Source organism: Centruroides vittatus, unplaced genomic scaffold (assembly GCF_030686945.1).
Source record: "Centruroides vittatus isolate TY-2023 unplaced genomic scaffold, ASM3068694v2 contig_2818, whole genome shotgun sequence".
In the NCBI taxonomy this organism is placed as follows: domain Eukaryota; kingdom Metazoa; phylum Arthropoda; class Arachnida; order Scorpiones; family Buthidae; genus Centruroides; species Centruroides vittatus.
The window spans coordinates 485,717-509,069 of NW_027121792.1; the positions used below are offsets into that span (position 1 = coordinate 485,717).

Consider the following 23,353-nt stretch of genomic DNA (forward strand, 5'->3'; position numbering starts at 1 on the left):
GCTGCAACTTCAAATGTCTTTCATAAATTATAATTTATATCAGATTAAAAGTTTTTTCCTGTATTTTGAATTGTTGGGGATCCTATAGACTATTTTTTAAAATTCAAAACTAAAATTTTCTCTTGGACTAATATTTATTTATCAATTATATAAAATTTTATTACAGTTTTGTCTTTATTCGTCAAAATATTAAATGATTATACAAACCCAACTGAACATTAACTAAAAAATTAACTTCAAACTTTTTATCACCAGTTAATAAAACAATATTCAGAACAATCAAATTACAGTTTTTAGTTCCAAGTAATAAAACTAGAATCTAAACTTTGTACTTAGATAAAGTGTTTAAAGACTTATTTCATACTATTTCAATGTTAATAATTGCCAATACTTATTAAAATATAAGCACAACAACAGCAGTGATACATAAAAATAAAATTAATATGAAAATAATTGACATCATTATATATCTATATATGTTCTAAGCAAACAGATAATGTTTATTTTTGAAAGTTTGAATAAGTTAAAAATCTATACTTCAAACAACAAATTTAAATGAATAAAAAAAATTGACTTCCTTCAAAGTCTTAAATCTTTAACATTATCAGTGCATTTCTTGATTTAGCAATGCAAATTTTTAACTGCAAAACAGCTCATATCCAAGGTTCAAAGTCCATATTTTCTGGTACAACGATTTAATTATAAATTACATGTTCCTTTGACAGCACTTCATCATATGGTATATAACATATATGCTGCAAATGGAAGTATCATCTGAGGCATTACTTTTGAACAACCATTTCTCTTGTATGTGTCTTATCCATGACACTGAACATAATGGAACAAGAAAAACAGATTAATGAAAAAGCAAAAATTTCCATTATCCTTGTAGACAAATAAAAACTGAATAGTTTATTAATAGTGTCTTAATAGCCAGAAGCTTGTTTTAAATGAGTGTGTGTGCATATATGTATGTGCACAAGTGCGCACACACCTATGGTGTATAGATACTTAACAAAATAAAAACTCACTCAGATATAAACACTAGATTAGAACTTCAAGTTTACTAATAAGAAAGGTCATTTTAAGCTATGAAGATCATTCAAAAAGAAACGAGCTGGACGCTGGAATGTGAAAACCGATGACAGAATTGTAATATCATTGCGTGTGTAAGAATGTGTGATTCTGACAACAGCAGAGAAGATCACAGTTCACCACTAGAGGGTCACAGGTGCATACCATGTGACTACAAAGCTAGCAGAAGCACGCATCAATCATTCACCACGGTCAGTCGTGTTGTAAACAGTGAAACAGTGAAATGGAGGTGTCAAAAGAAGAGCAAAAAGGTGTTGTTCGTTTTCTGACAGCGGAAGGAGTAGGGGGAACGGACATTCATTGAAGAATGTCACAAGTGTACGATAAACACTGCATGTCCCTTGCAAAGGTCAGGGCGTGGTACAAGCACTTCAGGGAAGGGCAGGTGTCTTTAGCCAATAATGCACGATCAGGAACATCACACCGCATTACCGATGACATTGTCCAGCTGGTTGATGGAGTCATTACCCAGGACCGCCAAGTGATGGTACAAGCCGGATGATGACGTCCAGCAGTACGTTTGGAACTGGTTGACAACGCAGCCCCGGGACTTTTACCAGACAGCCATTTACCGCCTTGTGTGTCAGTGGGACAAGTGCCTCAACAGCCAGGGCCAATACTTCTGACATACAGGTAAGGGTTTCTGTTCCTAGGCCTCCGGCTCATATCTTTTTGAATGACCCTCACTAGTGTTGGTGTCTGATTGAGTTTTTTCATTAAGTATAGCTAGTTTTTGGAGTTGAGACTCTAGATACTATATATACACACATACATACAGACCACACACACACACACATTTTGATGATAATCAGGGCTGGATTTACAAGTTAGCTATGTAAACTGTAACTTAGGACCTCAAGTTTCAAAGGAGGTCAAAAATTTCCACAAAAAAGAAAATTAAAGGCAAATTTTGTAATAATTTTTTTTTTACAAACCAACAAAATAAATTTTACTTTTTATTTTGTGTAGTATTTAATTATATAAATAACCAATATTGTATTGTTTATATTACATTACTAGTGATTTCTTCTTTTTAATATAAAATTCATTTGATTTTTAAAGGTAGCTTTTCTTAGTTTTTAGTAGCCTTTTTTTGTAATCAAAAAATGATGAAAATGAAATTTTTAGTGTTTGTTTTTAAATTTCACTTTATTTTATAAAATGTTGCAAATATTGTTTAACAATAAAACATTCATTATTAAAATCAATGTGTTTATGTTAATTCTCTTTTTTACATGATTATCTTCTAAAATTGTAAAGGGTTCATAAGAGACCTCACAGAGTTCAACTTAGAGCAGTGGTTCTCAAACTTTTTTGATCCACAGCCCCCTTTGTGCCATAAAGTTATACCCAACGCCCCCTAACCCATTTTCTGTTGTGTGAGAACGGATTGGAAACATTCTTAGGAAAATTTTTCTATGAATCTCACACTTTGTGCCCTTACCATACATTGTTCTCAACATCTGGAAACCATTAAACGCAATGTTTCCTCTTACCCGTTTAACAGAGGAAAGGGAACAGCTGTCAGTGACTCCAACTTTTGCCTTTGGTCACCGTTCAGTACCCTGCTCCAGCACCCCCTAGATTTACTCACCGCCCACAAGGGGGCGTTATCGCCCACTTTGAGAAACGCTGACTTAGAGCCTCAAAATGCCTAAATCTAGTCCTGTAAATAATGCTTTTAGCTTATTTTCTTTAACAGATAATCAGTGAATGTTATCTCAATAGTACATAACTGTACCAGTCACTGCCATTTAAAAATTAAAAATTTTTAAGTAAGCTATTTAAACAAAAACTGTTCAGCTATACCATTAGAGAATTACTGTTAGAAAATTAAATTATAATGTAAGAATTATTTCAAAGGAAAACTGAAGAGATTTTTTAGATTTTGATATATCAGTTAGTTGGTAAAATATTACAGTTCAGAATACTTTGATCAAATTTGATTTGTGCGGTAGGATAGACAAAAAAATCTTTTAGGAAAAGATTCTATTTGTAATTAATAATACTATAAACATAACAAATTACTTTTTAATTATATTTTACATTTTATTTAAATTATACATAATAGAGACAAAAGACAATAAAAATGTCACATCTGCCATTGATGACTACCTTACCTACTGAAAAATGTAACATTCTAAAAAATGTACATCTCATCCAAACATTTTGGCTATCTGGGCATTCTAAATAATCAGGTCTTTCCATTTGCAGAGCATCTCAGTGATATACATGGCATCAATGTGTTGTGCCATGTTGTTCAAAGATAACAATTGTGAGCCCGCAGGTTTTGAGGGCGTGAATTCGAGAGTTAAAAGGGGGTTCATGACCCGCGGGTTCGATGGGAAATCGATCAGATGTTGATTACACATCCGATCTGATCAGAAAGAGAAAACAAAAGTCACAGTCATCACGAGTCAGCAAATTAGTCATCGAACATTAAATAATAGACTGGCTCAATGCCAACAATGATGGGATAAAAACCTGATCGACTCTGGAAAGAGCGCGATCATCCAGGAAGGTCTGAATCCAGTCTCCAGTCCCGGACATAAGACTGATTCCAGCTTCCATAGTCCAGAAGGTCGTTGCATACGGTCATCGGACCACCTATCAAGGTATATCGACTTTGTAAACTCTCTCCCACTCAAGGTTAGGCACATGACTAATTTATTGGTTAGATCGCGATTAGCGATAGAGATATTTTATCCACATTTTAGCAGTAATTATCTGTATACCTTTATTTTATGTGTATTTTATTGTATGTTCGCTTCTGTTAGTTAATAAACCTTTATTATTATTTGTCAAACCTGTCTCCTGTCAAAGTAAGGATGCCTGTCGACTTACTGACGCACCTTCCCACTCACTTTTTGCCCTCCTAGCCATCCAACGACAACGAGGTCGGGTTTTACCAACCCGTGCAGCGTAAGTGGTCAGCGAGGTTTTCCCCTACCCTCTGCTTATCTCACACAATCATCACATTCACAGAATCCATACAGTATTGGAGTGGCACAATGAACATAAAACAATTGGACACATCTGTTGTCCAGATAGGTCACAAAAATTTAAATACAATAGAAAATTTGTCGAACTCCTTGAGAGACAAGCAAAATTCATAAATCAATGGTTCAGGAATGTCAAGGAATTGTGTGTGACTGCAAACAAAATGGCTTAAAGTTGATGTACTTTATTTAGAACAGCTTGTAGAGTCCATGTCCTGATGTATTTTGGCTGTTATTAAGGCTAGGGGAAATGTGACTAAATATTAAAAAGTGTGTGTTTTACGGAACTAGATTTTTATATGGTATCTATATTTTAATTTTAAATGGCAATTACTGAAATTTTATATACAATTAACAAGTAAAACAGCAAAACCATATTTGGGACAAGACTATGTCTCGGAGACTCACTACTAAATGCAATCACTTTGACGCTCAAGGCGAATCTCGTTCTCATTCTCCAATCTTTGGTATCACTGGTTTTGAGCGCGATCGTTCAAATTTCGCCGGCCACGACCATGAGGTCGTCCATGATGCATTTTCGGTAAAATTAACCTATCCAATGTAGAAATTTCTTTCCGTTGTGTGTCGACCCGGGTTGAATTTTTGTCGATGCCTAACGAAAATTTCGTTTTTGAAAAAAATAATCATAGCTATTGTATCGTCCAAAGTTATTTTTTTTATTTTGCACAAACACTACTGGGTTGCATTCTACCTTGTCTGTTGACCTCAACCACATGTTCTGCCGGTAAAAATTAACTGAGAAACTGGTAATTTACTTAATTTGTATCGGCTACGCGATATTTACAATAGTGTCAAGATATAATATAAATCCAAGATCAGCACAGCTGTCAAATCAAAAGGTTAACTAAATGAAGTAAAAAGATGTCTCTCCTCGTTGGAGTTCAGGAGCAAAGTGATGTCAGAGGGCAAAGATCACGCAGTGGCGCCCTCTGCCCTACACATTAAATTTTTATCGGTCCAACAATTTTACTATGCTAGATAATGTTTAAAAAACCCACTTGTAACAACATGTAACCCTGTTTTAACATCATATTTGAAGCACTTCCAAATTTACAAAATTAGATTACAAATTTTACTTAACAAAGAAAATACATGTTCAGTCCTAAGATCAGAGTTCACTTCCTAGAATGACTGTGGGTGGTACTCTCCCCACCTGACTTCGATGGGGTGAGGTGCCTATTTTGCCTGTTTGTAGAAAAGGGTCGCCATTTTGTATTTTATTTTGACTTGGTTTTCGGTCCCCTGACTACCAACAAGTCTGGATTTTATTTATTAGCAAATCATTTGGGCACCTAATACTCTGTGCCAAATATCAACTCTTGACATGTACTCCTTCATACCTCTAAGATGGTAACATCGAAAGACAGTATGATTTTATAGACAAGACGATAGTCTTGTCAATAACAAAAAATATTGTTTTCTAATAATTTTGAAACTAGATATTAATAAAGTAAAAAGCCCACCTTTCAATATTACTTTATGTATAAAGAAAACTATATATTTACAGGCTTCTCAACTTATCAAACCTAAAACAGACATATAATGTCAATTACTGGTACAGTTACTAATTATGAATTGATCAATATGAAGGTAAAAACTGATCTCTGAAACCTAAATATGGGCTGTTTGGCCCTTAAAAAATTTGAACACACTCAACAAGAAATGCTCTGAAAACATTAGATTAAAAATGTTTGATGGAAATCTTTTAAACAAAAATAAAATTTTTTGAATTATTATATTTTCTGCTTTTATAAATTTTATGTTAACTGGATAATTTTGTCTTAAATTAAATGGCATAATATTCTAAAATTTTTGTAGCTTTGTTGTTACATGGGATAAGACAACACGATATAGGGGTAACCTGCCAAACAGCTGTCTGGGAAAGCTTTCTTTGAAGAGACCGCTATTTAAGTATTAAATATGTAAAGAAAACCAACAAAATTATGTGACCAGCAGGTTGGTCAGGTCGTAAAGCTATATTTTTGAATATCGGTTTGATCTAGAATTATTATGAAATGTTTTGAAATGCTGTTCCTTGTTTTCTACAAAAACTAAAAATTAAAATCTCACAATTATTTCTTTGGGGTTTATTTTGTACTTACTTTGTGTCTATAAAGTCTTATCAAAGATTTTAAATTTGAAACAAGTCTAAAAACTAGATAATGTTCAGACTATACTTATGTTAATTAACCAATGAATTTGGTCTATTTTACATTTAATAATAATTGTGGATTTTAGTTATATTGTATGTATTTTAATACGCTTAGTAAATAATAATAAATGTTAATGTTAACATTTATTATTACTTAATAAGAAAAAATTTTTTTATTGAAGTCAGAAAATGATGCCAATTATTTTCAATCTTACGTAAAATTCTATTTTCATGTATTTGACAGTATTAATATACTTACATTTTAATAAGTCTATATCCTGACAAACTGCAATTCTGTATAATTGATAAACATCAGCAACTGATATAATACACAAAAATAAATTAATTTAAATTCAATTATTTAAGGAAACATTTACTTAAAATAATTATTCCACTCTAATCAAACACTCCAAAATACAGCTCTTTCTTCACACTACAATGTTTTCCTCACACACTTCAAGTTGTTGATTCAAAGTTGCCATAACTATATAAATCATTCATTTCATTCGAATTCATATATCATATCATATAACTGTTGCCATTCATCATGATGAACTAATATTGATAACAACTACATAAGGCAAATTTTCTTTTGCTGAACAGGGTATTTATGAAAGTTGATTATATTGTTTCTGTATTTTATATATGGACCACATAATGCTTCTTGATAATTTTACATATATAATTAATATAATAATTCCATTTAAAATTTGTATCATAATTGTTAGAAATTTTAAATATAAATTAAGCATATTATTTATGAGCAAATCTTATTCAATCCCTTATGCTTTAAGGGAAAATTTAGCCAATTAGTCATGATTTAGAAATGAAACTTAAAATTCATATTTTGAAATAAGTTTTTTTTCTTTTTAATTCACTAACCATAATGATTTCTTATCCTTGGTAATTGCTTTCTTGTAGCTGCATATAATACGGTAAGTTTTTTCCCATTTATTTCTAAATTCTCATTTTCTTGAAAGGCTTTCTCTGCAGCTTCTTCAGTATCGAATGTGGCAAATAATATTCTAAAATAGAAATAAATTGTATTGTTCAATTTTTAATCAAAGTATTAAATAAGCTTGTTGGAAAAAAGTATAGAAATAAAAATCACAGTATTTCACACATTCACAGCAATATTTGTTAACAAGTCTTATCTCACTTCACCTGTAAAATTATCATTTTTGGTCTCACTAGGCCAATATCACATCAATAACAATATATCATTCCAAATAAATATTTATTGTAGTTAATACACACCTGTTATCATCTTAACTTATATTTTTATCATCATCAACTGAAGTTATTTTGTCAATTACATAAGACCCATTTTTCCATTTAGTCTCTTTCACAGAAACAATAGCTTATATATCTTAAAATATAATCATCTTCAGTAATAAATTAAATATCTGCCCGAATTTGTAGTGTAAGACAATAGTTGAAATCAATCTCGACCAGAGAATAATATTCCACTTTTTTTTAATATAATTTTTCTAGCAAATAAGGCAATCAAGCAATCAAAATTATTATAATAAATGTTCATATAATTAGTACATATATAAATCATTATATCTCTGATGATCAAAGCACAGCTTACAACTTTTTGTTTTAAACTAAAAATACTTTCTTAATCTTCCATCTTGATTTTCCAAATAATACGTGAATTAATTTTTAACATTGTATATAAGAATTACAATGCTGAATAAATCAAATTCAAAAATAAAAGTTACTACCCAATTAGTAAATTTCTAGAACAAGTTCCTAATAACATCTACTAAAACTTAAAAAGATTTGTATATACCAAATTCAAAATCTACAATACTGCAGTAAATATAATTTAAATCAGAACAAAATTAAAATCAAACTTATAACAATAAAATCCTAATTTTATATGAAAAATAAATGAAAATTTAAGAGTTACAAAAGCCATCTCAACTGATGACTAAGCAAGAATTAGAAAACACAATTTCCAACACATTTCAAATAGACTTCCTTACATCATAAAGCAATTTTTAAACTAAATAATAAGCTGTAATCAGTTAAAGATGCAGTAACAAAGCATTTTAAGAGAGAATAAAATGGTAAGTAATTTATAACATGAAAGTAGTAATAAATTATTATGTAAGAAGTTACATAAAGGAATATTATGAAAGTAGTAAGTCTAATACTACTAACAAATTTTAGTTATAATCTCAATAGTTCAAACAGAAAACTCAAGCTCAAATAAGTGAAATTCTGTTGAAAAGTTCAAGCATTCATGGAACTTATGAATGACATTAGTCAAGAATATTTCATATCAACATAGAAATCATTGTTCCAATAATCATTTTATATATAAAAATAATTATGATTTTATTTTTTAAAAACTATTTGAATTATATTGATTAAATAGCTAAATAAAGTTTTATCATCATTGTATAACATTATTTTCCTTTATTTTTCACATTTTTTCATAGAGTTATTACAAAATTAAAAATATTAACGCACACATCAGATGATATTTTAAAACATTATAAAAATATGTTGTACAGTACTTTTAAAGTATAATGAAAATCAGTCAATAACTCTAAAAAAATCCTTTTGCAAAAAAGCCAGTGTATTTAAATAATTTTTCAGAAAAAACTGCACAACTGTCATCATCATCAAATAAATTTTGATTTTTTGGACATAATTCCATGGGTCATTCATCAATCAGTGATGGTTTCAATTTTATTTCTATTAATCAAATTTATAATTGTACATGCTACCCTGTGATGAAGACAAGTGCTTAACTTAAAATGTTCTTTTAATCTAAAAAAATATTTACATTAATTTCAGTTTAGTGTTGCGTGGAAAATTATACTATAGGCCTACTTAATTATTTATATGATTTGAATTTGAATTTTCCAAACTACATAGTAATCATTATTAGTTGATTCATAAATTGTTGTTTTATTTTGTATGCTAGTGTACAATAATTTTCAGAGAAATTTTTCTATGTTCCAGGGCTGTGGAATTGGAAACTAATTTGCTGTTAGAGGAATCGTAAATCAGTAAAAATAGACTGACTCCAACTCTGGTTTTTTATTATGTAGTTTATATTATATTCTTAATAGATGTGTTAGTCTCCTATCTTACATTATAAGTCTCTCCTGTAATGCAAGCTCTTATTTTATGACGATTCCCCTATTTCACGATCTTTCGTTACATATCACTATTTATAATTACTGTTGATTTTCTTTTCAGAAATTTACATTTGAATTCATTTTGTGTTAGTCTAAATCTTTATTTCAAAAGATGCATACAAAATGGGTAAGAAAACTTGAGTTAAATCTAATATTTTTGAATTATACCCACAGATGTAAAACATTGGGTGTCAATGCATGGTTGAAGATGATAATGGTGGTATAATGAGAAGCTATGTAAAAAAAAAAAAAGTATTTTCAGTTTCAATAGGAATGCCTGATGATTCACTTGGTAGTGATGAAATGCCATTCTGGATTAATATAATCAAAGTAAATTTTAAATTCTTATTTATAGACAAGAGTCAAAGTTGGACTTTCTAAAATTCTATAAGTCAAAGCCGTGGCTAGTTAACTGACTCCACAGCCCTGATATGTTCTGGGGAAATTTTGGATCTTGAAAATATTCTGTGCCCCCATGTCTGAGATCAGAATCTCTCATTGTCAAATCAATCTATTTTACAGACACAGAAAGATGATGTGTAATATTTTAAAAATAAAACTAATGAAATAAAATTCTGTTTGTTTTGCTATTTAGTTTTAGCATTGAAATATTTTAATAAATTAATATGGGATACCTGAAATAATTTTTTAAAATTAATTAATCTATTGTGATGTTTGTTTCAAATTTGTGAAAATAATTATATCTAAACTATAATTGTGTGATGTAAATTTCTTTATTAATTTTAACTCTTTCTTGACCGGGGTACCGATCTGTTGTACCCCTAATTGTTAAGCAAATAGTCCAGGGTACCAATTCATCAATACCCTGTTATAAATCGATTTTTATAAAATTTATCGATAACAGATGTCAGCGCTTGACAGCAGCGTCTTGTTTATTGTCTGTTTCACACATTTTTGCCCAGGTGGTTTAAAAAATTTTAATTAATGCTTTTTTTTTTCTTAATTTTTCATTCCATTTTTAGCATATTCATGCAATAATATTACTATAATAAGTTCATTCAGCTATAATACGTCAAGGTGTTATAAATATTCAAGTTGTGATCTTCAGTTCTGATATTTTATATATTTTTTTATTTTTATCGAAAATATCAGCAAATGTTACATGTATTGCTACTGGTAATCATATCTTTATTACAAAAATATATAATCTCGTTCAATATGAAGTGAATAAAGTATATTAGTTCATTATATTAGTTGATAGCAGAATAAAGTTTTGATTTCAAACAAATGTTTGATATAATGCGTGATAATTTCACAACAAATAAACATACAGTACATGCATAAATGTTATATCGAATTGTACAAAACAATATTCTACATCTTTCTGGCTCAGTGCAAGCAAAAAACTAGGTAACTAGACAACGTTAAGTTGACAAAAAGTTACAAATTATTAAGTTTAAATGACAGTTCTGATATATATATAATTTTTTGTGTTATAAATTTTTCTAATAAAATGTATTGAAAAATATCGTATTTAAAACTAAAGATATTAATAAATGCATGTGATTTTTTTCATATGAATATAATAATAATACTTTAGTAACAACTCCATCTCTGGCATCTATTATAAACAAATACATCTACAAATATAATAATAATAATTTGATTTTTGGTGAATGTTTAAAATAATATCGCCTGAGTGACCTTGACTGACCTATATTGCCCTCAGCCGTTTATTTTGTAAAACGTAAACAGAGGGGCGTAGCAAATGGACAAGAAAGAGTTAAATTAAATTTTTGTTTTTGAAATTTTAAATCAGTTAGTATTCCATTACAGTTTCAACAATAATCTTCCTTATAAATATCATGACAATTATTTTGTTCAAAATATAATAGTTTTAATTTCATAAAGATCTGAAAATGAATTCATATTTTAAATAATTTTCTTTTATCTAGAAAACAATTAAACTAAATCTTTTTACAAACAATTATATTCTATCACATAACAATTCTACATGAAAAATAATGGTTTTATATCATGAAGAGAAATAATGCCACAAATTATACAATTCTTTTTTCCAATATTCATAAATTTTTATCAATATTCTTTTATAAACAAATGTTATCTTTTTGGAAATAAATCAAAATATTATTCATAATTATTCATATGTAATAATTAAATAGCATTATAGACTTTGAAAACAATAACAAAAATTCATACAGATGAATTAACAAAGAGCCATCAAATTAACATTGTGAATTTATATAAGTCTTAATTTGACTAAAATCTCTACCAGCTCAATACATAACTATGTTAAAGTCTATCAAATTTCCTATTTTTACAGATCGGGTATAATGCTATTTAAATGAATCATATGAATAATTACATAATAATGATGATAATTTGCAATAATTATATAGTTAAACATAAAAAAATTTAATAATTTGAACATTTTAAGCAAAATTACGTTTAACCCTAATCCAACAATAAGATTTTATCGTCAATTAATTCCTTCAGCATTTTATTTTTATAGTACTTAAAGTAATTCAAGTAATACTAAAAAAATGTTAACATAAAATGTCTTGCATCTACGTTATTTATGTTAGCATTTTTCTATTTCATTTATTTTTCATTTCAGTCTTAAATGAATTTCAATAAATTATTTAAAATAAGATAATTAATAACTTAATAAAATTACATCACTAGCTCTTTACTCATTCATTCAAATAGTCTTTTTATTTTCATAGTATATTTGTAAAATTGTGAGTTTTTTTGTCTTGGTAAGTATAATTTCCACATTATCAAAATGTTTTATAACTAACTGTAGTTGATTAAAATTTAAAATCAAAAGTTTTAAGCAGATAATAAAATGAATAGCTTTTAATTAGTAAAGATTTGGAAAGCAAAGAAACTGATATTGACAACAATAATGAAGAAGCATCTTCGGCCAATAAGGAAAAAATTACCAAATGAAAATACGATAATTAATATTTGACGCTAGGATTTTCTTGCATCGATAAGGAGGATGCTCTATGCTAATTTGTGTTGTTTGTAATCAAAAACTTTCTAATACTTCTGTGGTTCCTAATAAATTACAAATGACATTTATCTACAAAACATTCAAATCCATTAACTGCTTTCAGAAGTTTTGACTTGAAGTAATGTGACTTCCAGCACAAACTGGAAGTTCATACATAGTCATCTGGGGCCTTCTGCCCCTAAGATTTCCATATCTAGTCTCAGATTTCATCTATCTAATTCTGTTCTTGAGATTAAGGAAAGACAGATGGATAAGCTGACAACAGTGGAAATTTATAAGTCTACAATTTTTTTCAAATTGCAGCCCAATTAAATAAAATATAAAAGCTTTAAATCAGACAATTTCTGATCTTTTGCATCTTCTCTATTAGGATATCTAAGTGCACTATGTTGATTTAAACAGATACAAATTAATATTAGACTAAGCAAAACATTAATTATACAATTTATAAATTAATAGATACAAAATAATTTGAATTTATTGCCAATATTAAGCCATCAAATAGCAATGATGCTAAAAGTTGTTAGTTGTTTGTTTGAAAAATATGTAGATAACTAATACGTAAGAAATCAAAGAAAATATTAAGTTTTATGACTCATTATGATTTGAATCCAAAGATATAAATTATAAAAATAACAATGCATCAAATGATTTATTATATGCCTAAAGTATATTAAAAAGGTATACAAGATAATCAAAAACAAAGAAAAATTATTCAGGATAAAAAAATCTAGAGGAATTTTCTCAAATTTTTTATTGTGATTTACATATCATAAGTTTTATGTAATATATAACAGCCATCCAAAGTACACTATCACTCATTACAGCATTTTTAAATGTAAATTTCTCTTGAATAAGAATCTAATAAACCTTTTTTTTTATCATTTTGAGTAAAAAATTTAAATACACAATGAGTATAATTTTTTTAATGATTGATTACATTATTATGCCACACAGAGACAAAGTTTGTCTCTATGTGGCATAAAAGGTTTCAATTAATTTTTATATCTTCTTAGAAGAGATTTAGAAAAATATCTGCATTTTTTACTTTTGTTAGAAAATCTTCAGTTTATATATAATTTTTATTCTTTGTATACATTTTTATGCTTTGTAATTAGTTTAATTTTGATAAGTATAATTCACAACACACACATTTTTAAAATTTAATAAAAACAAAATATACAGTATAAACAAAGCAAGTTAAATATCCAAGTTTATATAGTGGTTAAAATAAAACATTTAATCATATACTCAAAGCATCATAAAATGTGTGAAATTTTAAGATGGGAAGATAAGTAATACAATTCAAGCATGCATAAAATCAGAAACAGCCAATAAAAAGTAATTTTATTTCTAAATATATAAAACTATCTTCTTCCTAATGTGTTGTAATTTTGACATGCATGATCATATTTCAGTATGAAGCATGTTAACTTCTGCTGCTATATAAATGAACATTTGGCTTTCTGTGAAATACCTATTGCAATTTATGATTATTTATAGTTATGGATATTAAGTGTTTATTTAAATGTAAAAAACATAATAAAGAAGTTAAAAATAAATTTTTTACAGATATTTTCATTTTTTCCCTGTATGTTTAGAAGTGATTTCATCACTAATAAGTAAAAACTGTCTTCTTATTCAATTATTGAAAAGAAAAGAAAATGATAAACACAGATTTAAACCTGCTTTTCATAAATGCATTTTAACTTATTTGCATCAATTACATACTATTAATCAATATTATATTCTATTATAAAAAATTATATAATAGATGAATGTATATAATAAAATATGTAATTCATTTCTAATAAGACTCGTTGGCGAGTATATGATGAAATTTGTTTTGCTTATGAAATTCTGAATTAACAATGTTTTATAAAAATTTATCATTCCTGCAACAAAATAATCTTCATTTATCATACATAAAAATGGAACACATTAATTCTCATAACACACCACTTTTTGGAACATTACATGGAGACAAACAACATTCTTTGATAAATTTCAACTCAATTAGCTTTATTCAAACACAGTTTTAATGTTTAATATAATAGAAATAAAAATTAATTTTAATTATCTATTTAAATAAAATATAAATACCTAAATAGACAGTTAATAAATACCTTTTTGATCCTCTAATTATTGTTGATAGCTGTGTAGCTTCTGACATGTATTTCTTAAAATCATCCACTGTTATACCTGCTGGAATGTCAGGTATAAATAATTTCTTTTTATTAACTTGTTTTGGCTTTGAATCGTTTTTCTTGGTTGTGCTTTTCTTTCCGCAAAAATCAATAAAAAGAACATGATCATCAATTTCTTTTCCAGATAGCAGTTTGAAATTTTTTTCAGCTGTAGCTTCATCTTTGAATTCAATAAAAGCATACCTGATATACAAAAATATCTATTTGTAATGAAAAATATTTATTAAATAAAGAACTGATAAAATCCTTCCAATAAATAAAAATTATGAAATTGAAAATAAAATTTTTAAACAAATGTGCTTAAGATAAAATTATTTAACACAGTGATGGCAAATCCATGACTCTCACAATGATTTCAAAGTTCCTACATTGAAAGTTTAGAAAGTATTATTTTTTTTTATAAATTTTAAAAATAAATATTTGATAGATTATATTGTGACTATTAATAAGACTTATTACACTGATTTAACTTGTAGATGAAATTACAGAGATTGAAGAAGATTCCTCTTCTCTCGATCATCATCTAGTCGGTCATGTGTTAACTTTGGACAAGGACTTTGTGATTAACTGATTAATGATTTGCAATTAAATGAATTAACTTAGAACCATTAAGGACCACCTCTCCAATAAAGGAACCTTGGGACATTCTTAAGAAGGTATTTACACCTCATACAAACCAATTGTAAACTCTCTCTCAGAGTAGATAACATCAGATAATGGATAGACATATGTCAAACATTTTTCTGATAAATATGTTAGATATATTTTTAAATGTTGTTGATGTTAGTTACTTAAGATTAAATACATCTTTATTGTTTTAGGTTAAACTCAGTAGTAAAGTGAATCACTTTGTGGTTCCCTTGTCTCTCAACTTCCTCCTTCATTTGCTTATTCCAAGTTCCCCATATGCAACTTTTCATGTGCAGGTTTCTGTATATCTTCAACAAAATACAAGTGATGTCAGACATCCTGACCTGGGCACTACAGTTCTACTGTTCACACACTCAATACAGTGCCCAAATTTAATTTTCTTGTGATACAATTATCAATATTCTAATTAAATTTCAAGTTTCAGATTCATACTAAGATTCACACTAGCACACAAACTGATATAAAATGAATATGAACTAGCAGTATGTAATCTTACAATTGTATTTACTTCACAAATTACTTTTGAGAAGTGAAATATTTCAGCAATAATTTATCTAATCAATCAGCTTTTACTATGTCAGTAAATAACAACACACCTTTTCCCAGAAATAATTTAATAGAATGAACAAATTTAGTGGTTAGAAGCTTGAGTAAGTAAGTTTTATTTATCTATTATACACACCCCGATGTGCGTGAGGAAGTTATATTAGAATGAACAAATGTTTTCGGCCACTTTTAGGGGCTTGCATCAGATTTATTACACAAATCAAAAAATCAAATATATTACCAACAATGGCAATTTTTGATTTGTTTAATAAACCTGAGGCAGACCTCTAAAAGTAAGTGGCTGAAAACATTTGTTTGTTCTATTTGTTTAATCATTGCTGGAAAAAATAGGAAACGTATGTCATTTAATATAAACATTTCCAGCTTTGGGAGTTACAACTTATTCTATTATGTAATTTTATCAAATCACTGAAAGGTTGGTTGGTTGATTGGTTAGTTGGTGTTTTATGGCACAAGGGCCATATAGGCCAAGCTGCGCCAAGGCAATCAAATCACTGAAAGACAAGGGAAAGAAAAATAGAAAATCCAGGATGGCAAGTTGTAGTTATTTCTAGGATAACTTGATCAAAAATGTAAAAATAAACTTTCCCTCAATTTGAGTGATTTATATAGAAAGAATAAAAGAAAAAAAACATATTAAAGGTGAAAATTCATAGGTGCTATAATTGTGAATAATTATTTAAAATAAAATTCTTATAATCATCTTTTATTGGTTAGACATAAGTTACTTAAACAATCAAATGTTTATTATAATTACTATCAATCATCAATATATTATTAGTGTTTGAACGATCATTATCTAAATCAGATCATATCATTTATTTAAATATAAATGGGTAAATATTTATTGTGAGATTGTCATAATGCCTAGCTGCAATTTTTAATCATATTTACCACCTCAAATTAGTATTGGCTTGCCCCTGTACATCATACTTTTCCTCTAACCATAGAGTTATGCTGGTCATCTAACACCTTTCATGGAAAAATTTTTGCATTGAAATCACATGACTTCTGGTCTATACCTGAAGTTCATATATAGTTAACCAAGGCTTCCTGCCCATATGGTTTCCATCTCTGGTCTCATCTTTCATCTACCTATTTCTGTTCTCGAGATTAAGGAAAGACGAACAGACAACAGTGGGAATTTATAGCTCTACAATTTTTATAGATTGCAGCCCAACAATATAACCTCTTGGGATGCCGTGTGTCGTATATGACACACAATTTTCCTTTTAAAGAATGAGAAGCAGCTCTTGTTTTTTGCTTTCTAAACAATTATATTAGTTATTAATTTCATCAGTAGAGTTTAGTGAAGCTTATTAGACTACATGCATCCCACTGTGATAGAAAGAAAGGAAAATATGAGTGATTGTCTGAGCACATGTTTTTGGAAGTGATCACAAGTATGACTGTTTCATGTAAGTATTCATTTTTCTCTATTACTATTGATTATAATTTTACAATTTAGACGTGATTTTGTTCAGGAGACTTCTAAGATTACATGAGTATTTTTTAAAAACTATATTAATAACAGTATTTCATGAGATGAGCTAACTTTTGAATGTGTCGTATATGACACGTTGGTTCTTAATGTTACAATAATCACATTACAGCCTATGAACTGTTTTCATATTGGCAAGTTATTTACTTTTATAGTTATTTTGTCATTTAGTCAGCAATATGTATTCTATTATTTATTTTCATTTTTTATTAAATTAATTTATTAATAAAAATAATTATTTATTTTTATTAATAAATTAATTTCTGTGATTTGTTTTTGTATAGTTATTTATCTGGTCTGCAGGATTTTGTTTGTTAAGAATTTATAAATTATTAATATGATAAATCATATATTAAAACTAAATCATTGACATTTATTATAAATTTTCCAGTGTCAACCGATGAAATAAGGAAGGAACATGATAAGACACTTGATATTGATAGAAATTTGTGTGGACTGGAAGGCAGGTCCAGTGATGAAGACAGTGACCAAACATTTAAACCAGTCAGAACATTTATCAACCAAATTGTCTTGAAGAATGTAAGTCATTAGATGATACATTTGACGATGATGAAAATGATGCTTCAGCTATGTAAATAGAGGAAGATTTCTTGACATCAGTGCAGTAACAGACTCCACCATGGCACCATACAAATAGATTTAAGCCCTTGCTACCAGCTCCTGCATTTCAGGAAGAACCCTGAAAGGGTAAGGAGTGTGAGTCTGAAGAATATTTCTTGAATTATATTCCTGAAGAATCTCTTTGATGTCAGTGCTTGATGATGACATGCACAAATCAAATATCACTGATTCACCTGGAAAAACTTTTGAACTTTACTGCTGATGAAATGAAAACAATTTTTGGATAGTCTACAGAAGAGATAGCAGAGCAATAAAAAAGAAGAAGAATAACCCACTTCAATATTTGAAATTAAAGTAAAAGTGTCAAAATGGCTATTACATTCAGATAGTACAGAAAATAAAAAAAATGAATAGTGAAGATGACGAAGAAAAGGAAAATAATAAAAAAATACTCCAACTTTACATCCCAGAAAAATACAATGCAAAAGTGGAGCAAAACACATGCCAGAAATCATTGCAAATGGCAAAAATCACTGCAGCCAAATGCACTGATATAAAAGTGTATGAGCTACAGTGTACTGTATCAAATGCAAAATCCATCTGTGCCTTGTGACAAATAAAAAGTGCTTCAAAGCATGTCATATGTAAATATAAAATGTCAATTATTGTATAAAAACAGTCAAATAAACCATTTTTACATGAACAGAACAGTTTGCATTTTGTACAGGTAGAGATCCATTGTGTCATATATGACACATACCATTTTTTAATGACCGAATACAAAAAAATTGAAAAAAATGATAATTTACTAACAAGTGACACCCAAAGGTCAATAATATAACAAAACTTCAATAAAAAAAAAATTTTTTTTAGTAGTGGATCTCAAGAGGATAAATTTAAATATGAGTTACACAACGATGTAATTTCCCAATTTGATTAGATGTTTTCAGTAATAGTTAAAAATTTTGGACACTAATCATAAGACCTGTAAGATAAACTTAACTGTGTTGTGTTCCCTGCATAGTCCTACAACATCCAACATATATCATCTCAAAATTGCCCTATTATCCTCCATAATTCGTTATAGGAGGGGATATAGATGTGAATCAATTTGTCATCCTTACCTGCTCCGAACTTTTTTACATTTCTCAATATTTCAAGGTCCTTAGTTCAAAAATGTAAAAACCTTGTGAGGTCATTTTTTAACCAATTGCCAACTTCCCCTGTTATATAACAGCTGGGAAAGTAAACGTGAAAAACTCACTCTACGGATATATCAGTTTTATATAAATTATAGCTGATATGCACAGACTTATAAATTTATTTAACATTACTTGTAATTTACTTTAACAAAAATAATAACTTTTATTATTTACAAACTTAATATACTGTTTTTATCTATTTAAGTTAACTCAAAACGTTTTCAATATACATTTTAAACAATTAAAAATAAAATACTGCATGATACACGGCAAAATCAATAAACATATAAAAATGTCTATTACCCATAGTGAAATAACCTATGCATAGAAATGTTCTAAATTATAGTTTTAAACACTTGCACTTCTATGCATAGGTTACTTCACTATGAGTAATAGACTTTTATATGTTTATTGATTTTGCCACATATCATGCATTATAGTAATAATACATAAAAGTAATTGACAATGCAAGTTTTTTAAAAATAAAATGTTTTCAGAAAAGGTAACTGTTAGAATCATCATAAAAATTTAAAACAAAATTTTAAGATATATTATTTTTAACATAAGCTATTTTAATTAAATTTATATTTTTATTAAATGTTTAATTTTATATGTAAAATTCTTAATTTTAAAACCTTAAATTTCAAGTGCTTGTTGCATAGGTTTCATTTTAAATTAGTCTCTAGTGTTATTTTGATACCTTTCAAAGTAATTTAAGATAAAATTTTATTATAAAAGCAAAAGTTAGTACATTCACTATACTACAGTAAAGCATATCAATTCAATAAAGTACACATGCATTGATATACAGTCAAAATTAGTTATAAAGAACAAAGTTATAACAAGTTAATGGTTATAACAAACAAAATGCCATAACAATTTTAATTTACACATATTTCCATACATTTTCTCAGTTATAATAAGGGTACTTCAAAAATATACCAAGCAAATTTTCAGTAGCTATTCCTAACATTCCTAATTGTTCAAGTAGCAGTAAATACAATACCAAATTTTTCGAATAAATAAAACCGAAAGTGTTACTTAGTTTTATGACCACTGAATTAATATTAGCTTTATGACCACTGAATAATTAGCTTTATGACCTTCGTGGATTAAAAGCCTATTTATCACATAACTTTCTTTTTGGAAACCATTCTCCTCTTTCCTGACTAGCTTTTGTTCCCACTCTGCAATTTACCTAATCATCACTGTGATAGTAAAATTACCATACATTCTAGTTAGAAACAAACCTTCCTATGAGAAAGATGTCTATGAAGAAAAGAAAATGTCTCAGTTTATCAGGAAGTAGAAATTATTTGTGAGTTAGAACATGATGCTAAAAACGTCAAAGTATGTAGAAAGTTTTCTTTATCATCTTCAACAGTATCATCATCATGAAAAAAATAAAGCAAACATAAATTTTAATTTTTGTAGATAAAAGACTAACTAAAATTGGGCATATATTAATTAGTATTAGTATTGTATTATTAGTATTATCTTTATTATAAAAAAAAAACAAATTGTTTAATATCAGTTATATATTGTAGTTTACATAACTATTAATAAAAACACAGTATAATGTAATTACATTTTTTTATTTTTTTGAGTCAACTTATTTAGAATTAAAAATTAACAGAGAAATTTCACAAATTATCAGTGGCATAGCTACAAATTTTTCCACCCACAGGGCATCCCCTAGCACCTGAAGCAGTCACCCATTCTCCCCTAGTTACATCACTGTTCTTTACGGATATAAAGAGTAATGGTTATAACAAGAAAATCTTACCAGTCCCATAAAGCTTGTTATAACCAAATTCAACTGTATATTGTTAATGCAATTTAACGCATAATATTCTAATAAAAGTACTTACTGTGTTACCATGTACTTTCCATGCTCTAAAGGAATGCGAACATCTAAAATGTCTGGAGATAACTTTTTTATTCCTTCCACAGTAATCTCCTTTGGTAAATTATTCAGAAATAGTGATCGTTCATCTCTCTCTTCTACAGAAAAAAATTTTAATGTAGTTTGTTCATTGAACATTGTTATTCTTTCATATAACTATATTAAATGCTATTACAATTCACAATACAAAGACTTTTATATGTATTATAAATATTATAAATAATAGGAAATGGCCGAAAACAGATAAAATGAAAATTTTAGAGTATACAATTTTTTTTCCACAAAAGTTACAAACTAAAGAATTTGTTAAACAAAATTGTATGTAAACCTTGACAAAAAGAGAATTTAAAATATAAATGTATTCTTATAGCTAATAGTGCTATACTTACAAATGGAAACTCTTGATTGAATAGAGTTAAAAAGTACAAATATAAACATTTATTAACCCAATTTTTAGATTAATGCCAAACAACTGCAGGATTGCATTGAGCCATAATAAGACTACTATTTAATAATTAAATATCAAGTAACTTGGCCTACAGGTTAGGCACCATCTCTTGTTAAATTTAATAATCATAATTATATTAATATTTAATTTAAGAAGTTCTGAAAGAAAAGAATCAGCCCAGAGTGGGACTTGAACCTACTTACCATGCAGATGCATTGTCAGTTATGCTGCCAGAACCTCTGTTCAACTTTTAATAGGCCCTCCATGCCATTCAGTCAGCTATCACACAGATGTTTACACATTTGTATATATACCCCATGCCAGGGTAAAGCAATAGCCGGTTGAATGTAGTTAAGGTAAGTGGGAGTTGCAGATTTTAATCCTGCACCATACTGATTCTTTTCTTCCAGAACTTTCTAAATTAATTATTAACTTAATTATAATTATCAAATTTATCAACAGATAGGTGTTAGACACTACCTCTAAGCCAAATTACTTGATATTAAATTATTAAATAGTAGCCTTATTATAGTCTGATGTAATCCAGCAATCATTTACATTGACTTAAAAAGTAGATATCAATGTAAAAACTATATTGTGCATATATTACAACCTGTGGCAAAAAACATGGAATTACATTATAGCAAGCTGTTCATCCATGCCTAAAAGAATTAAAACAGTCATAAAAGCTCAAGGTGGAGCAACAAAGTATTAATTAAATTATTTAAGTAAATGATTCCATAATTTTTTCTTATATATGATATTTAAAAAATTGTATACTCAATTTATACAATGTTACCTTGACTGTCTAAATCATATTTAATGTAATTAAATGTTTGAATATTATTATAAAATTATTTTGTATTAGTTGCTTGCTTTATTTCTTTACTACATACTTATATCACTGAAGAAATATCCTCATAAACAAAGCAATTCTGTATTTTTTACCACAAGTTGTATATTATTTGTTTAAGTGCTATTTAATTTTACTTTTTCAAATTGCAAACCAAAACTGTTTGGAAAACTTGTATACAAAATATTGATTAAAAACCAAGCACTTTCAGAAAGAACTGTGCTCTATCATCAGGGTTCTACACTTGCAAAATCCATTACCAAATGAAACATTTGAATATTGAACTATTTTAACATTCAAATTTTTCAGAACATGAGCACATCAAACAGTTTTTAAAAAGTTTCAAAATAAAACAATACATTTTAATCTGAGCTCTATTTTTTTCACACAATTATCCCTACTGACTATGTCCCCTCCTGTTCACCGCTACCTCCTATTATTATTTTTTATTTATTAATTTAACAGCCATTTCCATACATTCAGAAAGTTAGTTAATATCACTCACATTAACTGTCTCTCCTCCCCATTTTTCATATTGATATTAAAGTAAGTATACTTAATTTTATTTTATGATTAAAGACTGTCATAAATATATGTGTTACCATAAAATACCAAAATTAGAGAATGTTGATATTTTGTAATGTCAACACACAAAATACATCAGTGAATGACCAAATATTTGGCTATATTATTATACATTCGAACAATCGCCTGTGTATATCGATAACCACAGATAAGCTTTGGCGGAGGTCGGAACGAGAAGCCGCATCTATTTGTTATACTCTCGAACACTGCTGTTTGTCAGTCTTATGCAAGGTTTGTCGGTGCGTGCAATGTTAGGTTAGGTTGGATTTGTCCCTGAGAGAAGCAGCTGCAACTAATTTGAGAAGCAGAAGGCAAGAACATGCTGTGATTGCAAAAAAAAGTGTTCCATGACTAAATGCGGTTGTAAAAATATTTTTATTCAACATTCACCATGCTGAATGTCGACATTTGCATGTGTAAGT

The 23,353-nt window shown here is 28.3% G+C and overlaps 1 protein-coding gene across 2 annotated transcripts in view; it reads right to left on the reverse strand.

The window, feature by feature from the left end:
• LOC136972136 (nucleolin-like) overlaps nt 1-23,353 on the reverse strand; it is an 82,343-nt gene that overhangs the window by 29,294 nt on the left and 29,696 nt on the right. The window contains exons 5-7 of one of the 2 annotated variants that reach the window (XM_067266687.1): nt 21,011-21,143; nt 14,556-14,819; nt 7,150-7,292 (exon numbers count right to left, since the gene is read on the reverse strand). In XM_067266687.1, coding sequence (XP_067122788.1) covers nt 7,150-7,292; nt 14,556-14,819; nt 21,011-21,143 — 540 coding nt within the window. The remainder of the gene's footprint in view (nt 1-7,149; nt 7,293-14,555; nt 14,820-21,010; nt 21,144-23,353) is intronic. The other variant, XM_067266688.1, reaches the window with a different exon arrangement.